The 16,662-nt window shown below is 48.5% G+C and overlaps 2 protein-coding genes across 3 annotated transcripts; one reads left to right on the top strand and one right to left on the bottom strand.

Annotated features, from left to right (window-relative positions):
- Positions 1–4,247: 4,247 nt before the first annotated feature.
- Positions 4,248–6,506, top strand: LOC123137906 (9-cis-epoxycarotenoid dioxygenase NCED1, chloroplastic). Its single transcript, XM_044557791.1, has one exon. It carries the CDS (start codon positions 4,380–4,382, stop codon positions 6,309–6,311), a length of 1,932 nt encoding a protein of 643 aa, XP_044413726.1. The 5' UTR covers positions 4,248–4,379; the 3' UTR covers positions 6,312–6,506.
- An 87-nt stretch (positions 6,507–6,593) lies between these two features.
- Positions 6,594–9,608, bottom strand: LOC123137908 (WAT1-related protein At5g45370). 2 transcript variants are annotated; one of them, XM_044557793.1, is made up of 7 exons: positions 9,256–9,608; positions 9,027–9,143; positions 8,662–8,944; positions 7,881–8,036; positions 7,538–7,689; positions 7,014–7,251; positions 6,594–6,891 (listed from the first exon to the last, which is right to left on the bottom strand). In XM_044557793.1, exons 1-6 carry the CDS (start codon positions 9,525–9,527, stop codon positions 7,044–7,046), a joined length of 1,188 nt encoding a protein of 395 aa, XP_044413728.1. In that variant the 5' UTR covers positions 9,528–9,608; the 3' UTR covers positions 6,594–6,891; positions 7,014–7,043. The 2 variants fall into 2 exon arrangements, with proteins under 2 accessions (XP_044413728.1, XP_044413727.1); XM_044557792.1 differs by having other exon boundaries at positions 6,594–7,251.
- Positions 9,609–16,662: the final 7,054 nt, after the last annotated feature.

Here is a 16,662-nt window from a genome sequence, read left to right as displayed (position 1 = left end):
GCGACGCCCGCCGCCTCGCCGTCCGCCTCGCCGGTGGCTCCGGTGGCTCTGTCCGGCCCCGTCACCCGCGCTCGCGCCGGCATTCATTGTCCGAGTCTCCGGTACTCGCGTGATGAGTATGTCCTCGCCGCCTCCGCCGTGGAGCCGTCGCCCATTCTTGCGTCCGCTCGCGCCGCCCTCCGTGATCCTCAGTGGCTTGCGGCGATGCAGGAAGAGTTCGATGCTCTTCAACGGAACCGCACCTGGACCCTGGTTCCCCGGCCTCCTCGCGCCAACGTCATCACCGGCAAGTGGATCTTTCGCCATAAGACTCGCTCAGACAGTACACTTGAGCGCTACAAGGCTCGCTGGGTGGTCCGCGGTTTCCGCCAGCGTGTTGGAGTTGACTTCACAGAGATGTTTGCCCCGGTTGTCAAACCGGGCACGATCCGCACCGTCCTCCAGCTCGCCGTCTCCCGCGGCTGGCCTGTTCACCAGATGGATGTCTCCAACGCCTTTCTCCACGGCCATCTTGAGGAGCAGGTGTTTTGTGAGCAACCCACTGGCTTCATCGATGCTTCACTTCCCGGCCATGTGTGCCTGCTGTCTCGGTCTCTTTACGGGCTAAAGCAGGCACCCCGAGCCTGGTACCAGCGGATCACCGGGTTTCTTCAGACACTGGGCTTCAGCGTCACTCGCTCGGACGCCTCATTGTTTGTATATCGCCACGGTGACACGACTGCATATTTGCTGCTTTACGTCGACGACATCATCCTGACAGCCTCCTCCGCAGCCGTTCTTCAGCAGATTACTCTCCGACTGCGTGACGAGTTTGCTATCAAGGACCTGGGTGCTTTACATTATTTCCTTGGCATTGAGGTCGTTCGGCGTCCGGACGGTTTCTTTCTTCATCAGCAGAAGTATGCACATGAGCTTCTTGAGCATGCTGGCATGCTCAACTGCCATCCTGTTGCTACTCCTGTCGACACGAAGGTCAAGGTCTCTGCTCTTGAGGGTTCGCCTGCGTCGGATGCTCCTTTCTACCGGTTTATTGTCGGCGCCCTACAGTACTTGACTCTCACCAGACCGGATCTTCAGTATGCTGTGCAGCAGGTGTGTCTCCACATGCACGCCCCTCGTGACTCTCATTGGACTCTCGTGAAGCGGATCCTTCGCTACATCCGCGGCACGATGTCCCTCGGGTTGACACTTACGGCGTCCACTTCTCTGGAGATGGTGGCTTACTCCGATGCAGACTGGGCCGGCTGCCCCGATACTCGTCGGTCCACCTCTGGCTACTGCGTCTACCTCGGTCCTTCCCTCGTCTCGTGGTCGTCCAAGCGACAACCCACGGTTTCGCGCTCTAGCGCGGAGGCTGAGTACCGAGCTGTGGCCAACGCTGTCGCCGAGTGCACCTGGCTTCGACAGTTACTTCAGGAGCTACATCACGATGTCTCCCAGGCTACGATTGTCTACTGTGACAACGTCTCTGCGGTGTACCTCTCCGCCAACCCCGTTCATCATCGCCGGACTAAACACATCGAGCTGGACATTCACTTTGTGCGCGAGCAGGTGGCTCTTGGACGCATGCGGGTTCTCCATGTGCCGACCGCTCAGCAGTTCGCCGATGTGATGACGAAGGGACTGCCGACTTCTACCTTTGAGGAGTTCCGTTCCAGTCTCTGCGTCACTGGCGCCGCTTCGACTGCGGGGGGTGTTGAGTATATTGTATACGTGTATATGTGTATAGGGCCCACCTCCTGTTTTTTTGTATAGTTGAGGTTGTGGTCCACCTCTGTATTTATATATACGTGCCTGGTGCACCGATCAATATATCAAAATTGCACAATCCATAACTTGTCTTTCTACAGAGTGGAAGCAATGGCAACCCACGAGCGACCCGTCCATTTGATCTTCCGCTGGTCCGTGACCGTGAGGGAGACGACGACGCCGATGTTGTCCCCGGGGCCCGGCCATGCCACCCTCGCCACTCCCTTCAGATGCGATCAAACTGGCTACAGTTGCCTATCGACCTCAAAGCCTCATTTCTTTTCTTTTTATGGCCCTCCTCCGGCTTAGACCAGTTAATTTAAAGCGCTCAAAATGGCCCTCGATCGATCAGTGCCGGTCGACTGCATTATTTCTGGACTGGAGGAGTACGCACGCTCTGATCGTTCAAGACATGATACTGATTTGTTGCATCGTAGGAGAACGGTTGCTTCTGGCTTCAGATTTGGTCTCTGTGTCTGTGATGATACTGATTGGTTGTATCAGACATGCACGATCGCTCATGCTGCTGCTAATTATTCGTGTATCCGGAACGAGAAAAAAAAAACATAGTGAGCCTGTGAATCCTCGGAGACTCTTGCCGCATGTTGGTGCTGAACTGCCGATGCGTGCACGCATTCGTCTGCGAACAAACGTCCGGCCAAGAACTTCAGGGCGACCCTGACATGACATTGGTTGCGTCGCTTCTGCTCTGTTCTCTTGAGTGAAAAGTGAAGTGCTAAGCTGGTATAGATTGCTTGCAAGCTGCATCAACATTACCACCTCCATGGATCATCGCTCGGATGTTGCTGAGATGCATGCAGCCTGGGGCCTGGGCAGTAGCTTGAGCAGATGCGCTTGATATTCCGAGGAAGGTGGAAATGGAAAGGAGGATGGCGACGGGGACGGGGGAGCAGGTAGTACACCATGGATGGACGAGTGAGTGGTAGGTGGGGCCGAGGATTAATGGCTGACATGGACTGTGGGTCCCGTCAGTCCGCATCAAACACTGGAAATTTTGTAAGCATTTATCCTGTCTCGCCCAATCAATGTTCTGGATAACTGCACTGCTCAATTTCACACAAGTGTGTGGCTGGATGCTCTGCATGGATCCAACCAACCAATAGATACTAAATCTATAGTACTCCTTCGTTCCTAAATGTAAATGTAAGTCTTTTTAGAGATTTCAAATGAACTACCACATACGGATGTATATAGACATATTTTAGAATATAGATTCACTCATTTTACTCCGTATGTGCTCACTAATTGAAATCTCTAGAAAGACTTATATTTAGAAACGGAGGGAGTACTAACTACTCTCTCCGTTCCTAAATATTTGTCTTTTTAGAGATTTCAAATGGACTACTACATACGGATGTATATAGACATATTTTAGAGTGTAGATTCACTCATTTTGCTTCGTATGTAGTCACTTGTTAAAAAATCTAGAAAGACAAATATTTAAGAACGGAGGGAGTAGATAGCCACACCATGCATGCAACTTGTAATTTGAGATTTCATGCTCATTACTGTGCACCGGGTATTGTACAACCCACAGCCAAATGGTAAGAAGTAGTGAAAAATTGTGTCGATCATATCTAATACAACCAAAGCATGTAGTGTAAAAAAATGATTTTATATTATGGGAGAGAGTAATTTATAGTTGAACTGGGCAGTTGCTTAGCAATTCAATCGAAATTGTGTGAACGCGCCCTTTCCAAGCTAGCCACTTGAAAACCTTGGGACTTCTTTTTCATACATGATCCAGCCACCAGTTCTAGGATTCTATCTTTTCTTCCTAGATCACATCAACAATAAGAAACCTATGGAGTTGTCCATTTGGCGAAAGCATAAAATGTTGGGGTCGTAGACCGTTGGATGGCTACTCACAAATTCACCATCCCACCATCCTATAGTATAATATATTAATATAAAAGCGTTTTTCCACTAGTGTAGTGTCAAAAACGCTCTTATATTATAGGACGGAGAGAGTACATTTCAGGCCAAGAGAAGTATGGTACTTGTTGTGGCTAGATTCTATCAAAATCCAAAGTTTTGGCACAGTTTGATGAATCTCGAGATATATCTGAACATATAAAACCAAAAACACCAGAATTCCTGCAATTTCGGCGAACCCAATCACCTAATGGTGTCTGAAATTTGATGAACCGAAATTGTGAACCTGGTTTTAGGGTGTGTTTGGATTGCCATCAAAGTGCACCCTACCAAAAAAAGTTCATGGCCGAAACGTCAGCCCTTGTTGGATGATTGCTAAAATTTTCTAACTATAGTTCATTTTTCTTGCCATTGTTGATCAACTCATGGGCAAATAAATCTCAACCAAATTTTAGGAAAACTAGCGCAACTCTTCATCCTCCCACATTGTGCGGTCGCTGTGATCCAACGGTCCACGTAATCTTTGAACTTTTCACCAAATAAACATTTCCACCAGGTAAGTTTTCCTTTTACTGAGGCTATATATAGCCAGGCCATACAAGCAGCATAAAGGCAGTAGCCTGCGAACTGGTATCAGCGTTTGCTGCTACTCACCTGGGTTCCAAGTTCCAACAAAGAAATTGCTACTCATCCACTAACAATCCAAAGAGCCATTGATCTGCAGATTGCAGAAAATGGAGGGAGCACTTGTCACCTCCAACTTCAGCATGCCTGATCTCTACCCTGCCAAAGCCAATGCTGCTCATGCTGCGAGATCGAGGAGGCTCTCCTACATCTCCCCCGCTGCCTCTTCTGCTGCTGCTCCGAACCCCAGCTACAGAAGGAGGAAGGGCACGTCGCCCCCGCCGCCGTGGGCTGCCGCCACCGCCACCGTCCTCACCTCGCCGCCCAAGCCGGTCGAGCAACAAGAAACGGAAGAGCACCTGGTCGACACGTCCGTGAACAATGCAACTGGTACACGAGTTGCTACCGCGAGAACGAGCAGGGCATCCGATGCGCCGCGCCAGGCGGCTCGGTCGTCCAGGCCTCGCCGCCGGCCCGTCACTTCGCTACAGGCGGCGTTCTGCAACGCGCTGGAGGAGGCGATCAACACGTTCGTCGACCCGCCGGTGCTGCGTCCGTCGGTGGACCCGCGGCACGTGCTGTCCGCCAACTTCGCGCCCGTGGACGAGCTGCCGCCCACGCCCTGCCCCGTGGTGCGCGGCGTCATCCCGCGCTGCCTCGCCGGCGGCGCCTACATCCGCAACGGGCCCAACCCGCAGCATCTCCCGCGCGGGCCGCACCACCTCTTCGACGGCGACGGCATGCTGCACTCCCTGCTCCTCCCGACGGCGCCCGACTCCGACCCCGTCCTCTGCTCCCGCTACGTGCAGACGTACAAGTACATCGTGGAGCGCAACGCGGGCGAGCCGGTCTTGCCCAACGTCTTCTCCGGCTTCCACGGCCTGGCCGGGATGGCGCGCGGCGCCGTCACGGCGGCCAGGGTGCTGACAGGCCAGATGAACCCGATGGAGGGCGTGGGGCTCGCCAACACCAGCCTCGCCGTCTTCGGCGGCCGCCTCTACGCACTCGGCGAGTCGGACCTCCCGTACGCCGTGCGCGTCGACCCGGCCACCGGTGAGGTGACCACGCTCGGCAGGTGCGACTTCGGTGGCCGCCTCAGCATGGGCATGACCGCGCACCCCAAGAAGGACCCCATCACCGGCGAGCTCTTCGCGTTCCGCTACGGCCCCATGCCGCCGTTCGTCACCTATTTCCGGTTCGACCCTGCAGGGAACAAGGGCGCCGACGTGCCCATCTTCTCCGTGAAGCAACCGTCTTTCCTGCACGACTTCGCCGTGACGGAGCATTATGCGATATTCCCGGAGATACAAATCGTGATGAACCCCATGGGCATGGTGGTGGGCGGCGGCTCGCCCGTCGGGGCGGACCCCGGCATGGTGCCTCGCCTCGGCGTGATCCCCAAGTACGCCGCGGACGAGTCGGAGATGCGGTGGTTCGAGGTGCCGGGGTTCAACATGATGCACTCGGTGAACGCGTGGGAGGAGGCCGGCGGCGACGAGATCGTGATGGTGGCACCCAACATCCTGTCCATCGAGCACACGCTGGAGCGCATGGAGCTGATCCACGCCTCCGTGGAGCTGGTGCGCATCAACCTCCGCACCGGCAACGTCACACGCACGCCGCTCGCGGCGGCGAACCTCGACTTCGGGGTGATCAACCCGAGCTGCCTCGGCCGCCGCAACCGCTACGGCTACTTCGGTGTTGGCGACCCCATGCCCAAGATCGGCGGGGTGGCCAAGCTCGACTTCGACCGCGCTGGCCACGGCGACTGCACCGTGGCGCGCCGGGACTTCGGGCCGGGGTGCTTCGCCGGGGAGCCGTTTTTCGTCCCTGATGACGTCGAGGGGAACGGCGACGAGGACGACGGCTACGTGGTGTGCTACGTGCACGACGAGGGCACCGGCGACAACAGGTTCGTGGTGATGGACGCGCAGTCGCCCGACCTGGACATCGTCGCCGAGGTGCAGCTTCCCTCCCGCGTCCCCTACGGCTTCCACGGCCTATTCGTCACTCAGGCCGAGCTCCGGTCACAGCACCAATGATCATCAGATTCAGACACGCCAACACGTTCGATGTTTCCGCGCCATAGATTGCGCGCCACGATGTATAATAGTAGACCAATAGAGTGGTGCATGGGTAGGTCATGTATAGGATCCCATGACATACACATAGGAGAAATAGGTCATCTCATGTGTAGCATTTACATGTTTACAAGAAAGAATTGTTGGTGAAAAACATACCTGCAGTACAAAAAAACAGCCTGGAAAATACTTGCAACACACGTCCAGCCTGCAGAATTGCTAACTCATCGAGTAGTAGTATGAAACAAGGCATGAACTACAAGAACTTAACAGATGTAAGAGAGTAAAACATTTCTCTCAAAGTTCTACACACATGACCTCACTGGCTACAGAGTTTATACATATGTATGTATGTAGGGATTTCACGGGATATACATACTATTGTATTTCACAAAGTCGGTGGTGCTACCTTGCATTTGGTAATAGAATCATCAACTCAGCATCCTCAATGTTGTTAGTCTGAAAAAGCAGAATGAGCATGGCTTCTCTTTTGCCTAAATTAACCTAACTGCTCCTATGGAAGGTCTGAGAGTATGATTTTCTGCAGCCGACACAGATGCCAACATCATTACCAATCGTCAGTACAATCTTCTCTGCAGCACTTCTCTTCCCAACATCTAATGCATTATGTATTTTTACTCATCAAAGGAGATAGTGAGATACCTAGCATAAGTTGCATAAAACACCAGCTTCTCAAGATTCATGTGGCACATTCCACAGCCTGGAAAGGGATATAAAGGGCCTGGGGCTCAAGTTACCGCCCTTTATGACTTGAGAAGCACTGTCACATGGCTCCGATGCGCATTTTACATAAGGTACTCCAGTGGCAGTCAACTTTTCTCGATGTCGTGCCCAGGTGACAATGTATAAACCAGAGATGATTAGAAACCCTCCAATAATACTGCAAGCAAACAGAGCAGATTACTTCAGATCAAAAGAGATGGTAAACATTTATTGCTACAAAAAGAATTACTTTATTACCATATGTTAGAAACTTAGACTATTGACCTTTCAGATTATCAGATGGTCAAATAGAACAAGACATCAATGTGCATATCCTACATACTACATACACAAATTAACAAGTAAGTAGAAGAGGTCTGGAAAAGTATTTTTCACTTCAAAGAAAGGATAAAATGGAAAAGGTTAACTCTAAAGAGTAGAACATATGATAAACATACTCTTACCTTCCGAAATAAATTGGACTGCCCAGAAAGAGCACTGACAAGAGAGCAGAGAGCACTGGCTGGAGAGGCATATATAGTGCCACCATAGCTGGGCCCAGAATTTTGTTGGACCATGTCAATAAACCAGTATTAAGAGCAGATGAAACAACTCCCTGAAATAGGGGGGAAATAGGGGAATTTCAGTATAGTATATTTATGGTGGCATGCGTCAACTACTTCTATACCCTACACAAACTAGCTTATTGCAAGTTTGCAACAATTATCACCACCACAGTACTACATACATGTAGAAATTCAATTCATGGTCCCATGCATGGGAAAGATAAATCTAACACAATCTTACAGCATATACAACAGCCGCAAACTCAGATGCAGTCAAAGTCCAATCTTCTTTACTGGTTGTTGAAAAAACTCCGGAAATAAGCATTAAAAGAGCTCCAAAAAAGTATGAGTAAGCTGTCAATGACAAACTGCAAGGGTACTTCACCAAAATTGGAGCCTGAAATAACAACACATGAACATAATAAGTATAAAATAACAAGAAAACTTTCTGCAATACAAATCAGAGCACATAGATCTTGTAGCATAAGTTTCAACCTTGAATAGCAAGATACTAGAGTAAGTCTAATACATAAACATATCTTCAACAATGTTAAAAGGGTGATCTCCTTCTGTTAGTATAGTGATATTGGTTCTTAAAATGAAGTATGATTTGCTCGGCCCATGACAAATCTTCTTGTGACAATTCACCAAATAACATACCATGTTCAGTATTAAGCAATGGCCAGTTGGCCACACAGCATAAATATGGGCCTTTTCTAGGAAGAGCAAACCCGGCCTAAGTTTTAATATCCTTCTCACTTTAAGAATGTCAAGAAGGCAGAGAAACCATTAGGAATTGGGACTGAAATATTCATCAAAATAGAGTGTTCTAAATAGAGTTGATGTGATCTGAAGTTGCCCTACAAGATTTACTGATCTAACTTACAGAGGCTTTCAGCCTTTCAGAACTTGTGCCATGCATATATGCCTGATAGAAAACTAAAGCTCAAGGTGTTCCGAGTTGACAAACATCAAAATGCAAATGGAATAGAGCGCGGCAACAGCCTGAAAATCATTAATACCTGCAAAGCAAGATAAGTTGCCATACAGAGGCAGTTCCCTATTAAACATAGCACTCCGATATGCCACTTTTCCAGCCCATATGCAATGAACCAAGATGATCCTGGCTCAGGTTGCAACATCTCAGTGATGACGACATTACGAGGAACATCAAGATCTAGATCGCTGCTACCAAACACAGCTGCCCCCCTGTACAACACCATGAGAACAGCACCAAGCACACAGACGATTGTGCCACCAACCTTGGCACGGCCCTCGTGTGTGACCAAGCTCGCCGTTTCAGTCCTGAAAATTGTAAAATGCTTAAACCAGCAAACAAAGAGAGATGCGAGTCTCTGAACATTTTTCAAGATTGAGTGAGACTGACCCCATGATGAGGGCCAAGATGAAAGTGAAGACGGGAATTGATGGCTGAATGGCGGCGGCGTATGTCGGATTGGTGTAGCCGAGGCCGAACAAGAACAGCAGCTGGTTGCCAAAGATGCTACAGGACAAACAACCAGACGCATCAGAGCACGAAATTTGCAAGTACATAAGCAGCATTGCTTCAAGCGGTCAGCGTGTCTGACACCGAGCGACCGGGTGGCCAGGCTTACCCCGTGAGCCCGAGGAAGAAGAAGGAGGTAAGGAGGCGACGCGTGACGGGCGGCGGACGAGCCTGCGCGGGCGAGCCGCGGTGGCGGAAGAAGGCGATGGGAGCAAGCACGCAGAGCGCGAGGAGGTCGCGGTAGACGCAGAAGACAACGCGGTTGACGCCGACGTTGAGCGCCTGCTTCGCGATGACGTGGTACCCCGCGTTGATGAACTGCGACCCCACCATCGCCGCGTGCGCCCGCCTCGCTTCCCCATCCCGCGCCGCCGCCGCCATCGCCGCCGATCCGATCCCACGGTCGTCGTCCCACGGTCTGAGTAGCGACTACTCCTCTTTGAACTTTCCCTACTGTTTTTTTTTAGGATTTTTCCCCACTGGTTGTTTTTTTGAGGGGGTTTTCCCCACTGGTTAGGCAGTGGACACTCGCAGTCCATGTGCTGGGCTCTTCCTAATTTGGAAATAGTTCTAACGGACCGTCTTGTTCGTATAACCGAGTGGATCGGCCCACTTCGCGTTTTTTATTCATCCATTTTCTTTATTTTTAGAAAAGTAATACGTAATAATTTTTTTATCAAATACACAAGCATTTTTAATACGTAAAACCCTTTTAAAATTACATGAAATATTTTTAAAAGCCATGAAATTTTGCTAAATCTGTATGGTTTTCAAAAATATGTGAACACTTTGATTGACTACATGGACATTTTTAGAAATACGTGACCACCTTTTTTTAGTTGCATGGAGATTTTAAATAAATGCGTAAACAGTCTTAAAATTGCATGAAGAGTTTTCAACACTTTTTTTAGTTGTACAATTTTTTATTCTTAAAATGACTTAACACTATTCCAAAATTGCATAGTTTTTTTTTCAAAAAAAATACATGAACAAGTTTTACTTTAATTTCTTGAACATTTATTTAAAATTATGGGACATTTGGTTAAAATCAGGGAGCTTGATGATAGCCTCTTCGTGCTCCAATGTTTTCTTTAGGAGATTATAACAACATCATGCTTTAGGGGCATTGGATTTCCTGGGGTTTGGGTGATGATCGAGGAGTATGATGGGAAGGGCACACCCAGTTAGGTTTAGTTGAAACATATCAGTGTATGGCACAAAATCCATGGTATCTCAGATTTGTACCATTCCGAGCCCATAGCAGATCTGGTAGCATGAAAAATTGGTCAGGTCAAGAGCGTCGAGATGAACCCATGTAGAGTTTTATAAGGTAACTATATCTGAGTCTGGGCCAAGATAGAAGTGGCAAAGCTCCTTACCCCATTTACACCATTAAATCTTAATGAAAGGGAGAGGATTTTTTTTCATGTGAAATATGAAAAGCTTGGTTACCTATGTGAAGTTTGTGGTATCCTAGGCCATAACCAGGAAGAATGTGGTGATGGTGTTCATGGGGTTGAAGAAATTGAGTATGATGATTGGATGACGCCTTAGAGGAGATCCTTTCCAAATGGGCAGGGCAACAACAACCGAGGTGGTTTCACATCACGAACAAAGGGCAACAACCGAGCAGTTTCATAGGCATGTGAGGAAGAGGCCGCAATGGCAGCCAAAATGGGAGTGAGGGCAACAACCCACATAAATGACCATCAGGGGAAGTTGCTGTCACGAGTCGGTCCCTGAATGGGGCCCAAATCTTTGTGCTTACTGTGTCAGACCCTGGATCAATAGCTAACATGCACAATCGACGATGAAATACCGAGAATACATCATGTGTTAATTATTACATTGCAGATCCAATGCTTTACAATAGACACCTGCCTAGCTCATAGGCCAACTTATAGTACAACGTGCAGTGGAGATATCATTCTAATCTTGTGGCGCCCATGCACTCATAGGCAGAAGTTGAGTATAGCATCATAACCCTACTTTGTACCTTCCACTTAATATGATAGACCTGCAACATGATACGTTGCAGCCACAAGGGTCAATGCATCGAATGTATTGGCAAGTTTTGTTGGAAATATGCCCTAGAGGCAACAATAAAATGGTTATTATTATATTTCCTTGTTCATGATAATTGTCTATTGTTCATGCTATAATTGTGTTGACCGGAAACCGTAATACATGTTTGAATACATAGACCACAACATGTCCCTAGTGAGCCTCTAGTTGACTAGCTCGTTGATCAACATATGATCATGATTTCCTGACTATGGACATTGGATGTCATTGATAACGGGATCACATCATTAGGAGAATGATGTGATGGACAAGACCCAATCCTAAGCATAACACAAGATCGTGTAGTTTGTTTGCTAAAGCTTTTCTAATGTCAAGTATCATTTCCTTAGACCATGAGATTGTGCAACTCCCGGATACCGTAGGAATGCTTTGGGTGTACCAAATGTCACAACGTAACTGGGTGACTATAAAGGTGCACTACATGTATCTCCGGAAGTGTCTGTTGGGTTGGCACGAATCGAGATTGGGATTTGTCACTCCATATGACGGAGAGGTATCTCTAGGCCCTCTCGGTAATGCATCATCATAATGAGCTCAATATGACTAAGTAGTTGGTCACGGGATCATGCATTACGGAACAAGTAAAGTGGCTTGCCGGTAACAAGATTGAAAGAGGTATTGGGATACCGACGATCGAATCTCGGGCAAGTAACATACTGATTGACAAAGGGAATTGTATACATGATTGCTTGAATCCTTGACATCGTGGTTCATCCAATGAGATCATCGTGGAACATGTGGGAGCCAACTGTTGGAGATATGCCCTAGAGGCAATCATGTATGATGATATTTCCTATGTGTTTATGAATAAAGATAGTCCTTGGACATTATCAATGATGTGTATCAGCAAGTACGTGGCTTGTTTGTGGGACTGTGCATTGTATGATGACTGTCCTAAAAGGTCCCTAGTCGAAAGGGCTGTGTGGATGTGCAGCCGATTAGACTAGCATATGACACGGTCGATGGCTTGGTCTCACTAGCCATGGAGCATTGGCTTCTAACCGGATAATATGGACTTGGAAAGGTCTGGTCGGATTCGACATAGTCGGATCCGAGTCGAGATAAGGTCCAAGTCGGACATACCCAACTATGAGACGCAGCGATATGTCATCTGTGAGTCTCTAGTACAACATACGTTCTATGTCCTAAGACCTGAGCTGGCGCATGTACTCGGGATGGTGACAGACTTGCTTTGGGCCGACCAAACGCTACTTCGTGACTGGGTAGTTACAAAGGTAGGTTTCGGGTATGTCCAGTCCCATGCTGCGAGACATGGTCGAGCAAGATGGGATTTGCCCCTCTGATCGGGAGAGATATACTCTGGGCCCCTCGTGTGATCTGACCAAGATAAGCATGGCCATGCGACAAGGATTATGAGATAATCCGAGTAGTGGTCGGGATCACTGGAACGAGAAAGAGGTCGGGCTAGCACAAGGATGATAGTCTCGCCTTGAGCCCGACAACATATATCATGAGGCAAAGGGAACAGAAGTGTGACACGTTGTACAGGTTCGCCTAACCAGCTTCATAGTCTACTTAGTGGTCGGCACGCCTTGCTAGAGGCCGCTACCAACCGTGCAGGTCAGAGGTGATCCGAACTGCGACCAAGCTGACTTGAACTTAAGGGGTCGCGCGCTTAAGGGAAGGAACCTACGAGGTCGGATCCGAAGACACTGGTCGAATGTGATCCGAGCTGTATTCGGATTGTGGCCGAGTAGACTTTGGGCTTTAGGGTCCGTGAGAGGCCCAAGTGTTGAGCCTGCGACGGACGCCTATATAAAGTGGAGGTGCGGCACATTCATGGGGTTGATTGCTTCGGCGTTGCGACTAGGGTTTGCATGTGTTGCGAATAGACACCTCCACTCGCCGCCGACTGTGTGATCGGACCTAGCAGTCCGCCACACGGTGTTCCTCATGCACACACGAATATCGTTAGAGGCGGTGCACTTGCGCCGCTCCGGCGAACTTGTACGTGGGATCAGACGACCGGCTGTTTGAGGGAGATCGGACAAGGAGGAGACGATCCACGCGGACGCGCTACCCCAACTTTTCTTCCGCTGCACGGCACTGTGCGTCTAGTGGTAACGAACTGTGATCCATCTCCCGTAGCATGTTCTTGGTTGTTCTACGCATAGGAAATTTTAATTTGCAGTCGACGCACCCTACCATAGATCCCAACAGTGGTATCAGAGCCTCTGCTATAGGATTTGGATTCAGATCGTATGCATATTAGATATGTGGAGGCGGCAGATGAGATATGTTATCGTTGATAAGATCGGCTATGTGCACGGTTGATGTGATCAACTGCACATGGGGATCATTGAAGCTATGTTTTCTATCAATCGGGATCGATGAGGTCGTGACACGATCTACCCCTACCGGTCGGTCATCTGCCATCGGGGTTAACAGTGAAACGTAAATCCAAATCGGATTCGCGATGATCGATATGATCGGTCAGATCAGAAAATTTGGCGTGAACGGAGTTCAGATGCGATCTGTGATTTCCGAAAACGTCGGGCGTTGCCCGCACCTGCGAGGGGCGCTGCCCCTTCGAACCCCGCCCGCTAACCGGCTAGCGGGACCGCCGTGTATTTCGTACCCGACACACAAACCGGTAGAATGTGATTCTATGCATAACTTTGTTTTGCAGGTTTGATGTGAATAGTATGGCTCATGTGTGTGTGATGCATGTGTGTAATTTATACACGACCTATGTGTCATGTTTGTCAGCCAGTAGGAGCCAAAGTGCTGTCATTATATTGTATAACGACCTATGTGTCGACTTGTGACTCTATGCAAATTCATTACTAGTTGTAGTAGTTGGATAATAGAGATCAGGTTGGTGGCTTGGCATCCCGGCGTGACAAACAAGATGGAGTTCCTAGATGGTCATCGGAGTCGGAGCCGACTTGGAAGAACGTCCATGAAGGAGCCATACTATTTCACAATATGTGTTTATTTGTGATTGTTATGCTTCTTTGTTTGTATGCATGTTAGAATGGTAGAAAGATCCCTCATGAATATCAAGTAAATTACCATTCCCGATGTTGCACCTTCGCACGTCAAGTACGTCTAGTAGTGGGCTTATAAAATTGGGGTGCTGCTGGGTGTCCTTGAACTGAAGGGTTCGTGTCGGACACGGACATGCACTGCATCAGGTTAACTTGACAAGGCTATCAAAAAGGTTTTGGGCCTTGTGGCAAAGAAGGTTGGGAGCCGGGGTATGAGATACCTTCCCGACCGATAGGAGTCGTATAGAGATACGATTAGCAAAGAGTTGCTTACCGGATAGGTATGTTGGCTAGCAGTGATGCTAAAGCTCACTAGTCGCATGCGCTAGTCGGATCCTGAATCACTGAGAGTTTGCGGAGGGATGCTGACTTCAGTGGGAGTATTTCTGTTTAGGCGAATTACTCTACATAAACACATTGCTTAGTGATTGCATATTTTCTGTTGTAGATCAATGGCACCACCTGCTCAACCCAACTTTGCATTGAAATCAATTCTGGAAAAGGATAAACTGAATGGAACAAACTTTACCACCTGGTATAGAAATCTGAGAATTGTTCTCAAGCATGATAAAAAGGAACATGTTCTAGAGGAACCTGCCGATAATGCTAATGCCACAACTAAGAATGCCTACCAGAAACTCGTTGATGAATCAACGGAGATCAGCTATCTGATGCTGGCTTGTATGGAGCCCGATTTGCAACAGCATTTCAAAATGTTGAGGCTTACGATATGATCGAGAGTCTCAAGAGCATGTTTCAGACACAGGCTAGGACCGAAAGGTTCAACGTCTGGCGATCCTTGATGGATTGCAAGCTGAAGGAAGGTGATCCACTGAGCCCACATGTGATCAAGATGATCGGATATGTGCAAGCTTTGGATCATTTGGGTTTCCCGCTCTTGGATGAGCTGGCTACTGATGCTGTTCTGGGTTCTCTTCCGCCCAGCTATGGGACGTTCATCTCGAACTATCATATGCATGGCATGGATAAGAAGCTCACTGAATTGCATGGGATGCTCAAAGTGGCAGAGCAGGATATTAAGAAAGGCACGCATCAAGTGTTGATGGTACAGAAATCGGCTAAGTTCAAGAAGAGTTGGTCCAAGAAAAAGGCTAAGGCAAAGGGCACGGGGACGGTAACCTCCGCTGATGCACCAAAGTCTGGACCGGACTCAAAGACCGTTTGTTTTCACTGCAAGGAGACCGGTCGCTGGAAGAGGAACTATAGCAAGTGGCTTGCAGAGCATGGCAAGAAGGCTGGGAATGCTGCTTCAGGCAAAGGTACACTTGTTGCATATGTTATAGACATTTACCTTGCTGACATACCTAGTAGCTCTTGGGTATTTGATACCGGATCGGTTGTTCGTATTTGCAACTCGATGCAGGGGCTGGTAAGAACTAGGCGTGTGGCACAAGGGGAGATTGACATCAGGGTCGGCAACAAAGCAAGAGTTGATGCGTTAGAGGTCGGCATGATGCAGCTCCAGCTTCCTCCCGGATTCTTTATGGAATTGAATAATTGTTATTACATTCCTGCACTTAGTCGGAACATTGTTTCTGCCTCATGTTTGATGAGTCAAGGTTATGAATTCAATTTAAAGGACAATGGTTGTTCGATATTTTTGAATGGTATGTTCCACGGCTATGCACCCATTGTTGATGGGCTATTTATATTGAATCTAGAACAGGAACCGGTCTAGAACGTGAATGTCAAGAGGCATAAGCCTAATGAGATAAATCCGACATACTTCTGGCATTGCCGGCTTGGACACATTAGTCTGAAACGCATGAAGAAGCTCCATGATGATGGGCTCCTAACTTCGTCCGACTTCGGGTCGTTCGAGACATGTGAATCATGCTTGCTCGGCAAGATGACTAAGTCTCCTTTCGCAAAGAGTTTCGAGAGGGCGTACGAGCTATTGGAGCTTATACACAGTGATGTGTGTGGTCCAATGAGCACAACTGCCAGAGGTGGCTATCAGTACTTTGTGACTTTTACCGACAACTTGAGTAGATATGAAAATATATATTTGATGAGGCACAAGTCAGAAACTTTTGAAAAGTTCAAAGAGTTTCAGAACGAGGTTGAGAATCAGCTCGGCAAGACTATAAAGCTTCTGCGATCTGATCATGGAGGTGAGTACATGAGCCAGGAGTTTGATGATCATCTGAAAAGTCGAGGTATAGTACCTCAGCTCACACCTCCGGGTACGCCACAGAGAAACGGCGTGTCAGAACGAAGGAATAGGACCTTGTTGGACATGGTTCGGTCTATGACGAGCAAATCGGATTTACCCTTGTCATTTTGGGGATACGCTCTAGAAACTGCAGCTTTCACACTTAATAGGGTACCATCAAAATCCGTAGACAAGACACCACATGAGATGTGGACCGGGAAGAGTCCCAGTTTGTATTTTCTAA

This window comes from Triticum aestivum, chromosome 6B, assembly GCF_018294505.1.
Source record: "Triticum aestivum cultivar Chinese Spring chromosome 6B, IWGSC CS RefSeq v2.1, whole genome shotgun sequence".
Classification (NCBI taxonomy): Eukaryota; Viridiplantae; Streptophyta; class Magnoliopsida; order Poales; family Poaceae; genus Triticum; species Triticum aestivum.
Note: the sequence above shows the minus strand (reverse complement) of the source record. Positions and strands in the feature narration are given on the sequence as shown.

Coding starts and splice junctions, on each gene's coding strand:
- LOC123137906 (XM_044557791.1), top strand. CDS start 4,380: ATGGAGGGAGCACTTGTCACCTCCAACTTCAGCATGCCTGATCTCTAC.
- LOC123137908 (XM_044557792.1), bottom strand. CDS start 9,527: ATGGCGGCGGCGGCGCGGGATGGGGAAGCGAGGCGGGCGCACGCGGCG. Junction 9,144..9,255: donor TTCTTCCTCGGGCTCACGGG/GTAAGCCTGGCC, acceptor TTTGTCCTGTAG/CATCTTTGGCAACCAGCTGC. Junction 8,037..8,661: donor CAACTTATCTTGCTTTGCAG/GTATTAATGATT, acceptor TTGTTATTTCAG/GCTCCAATTTTGGTGAAGTA.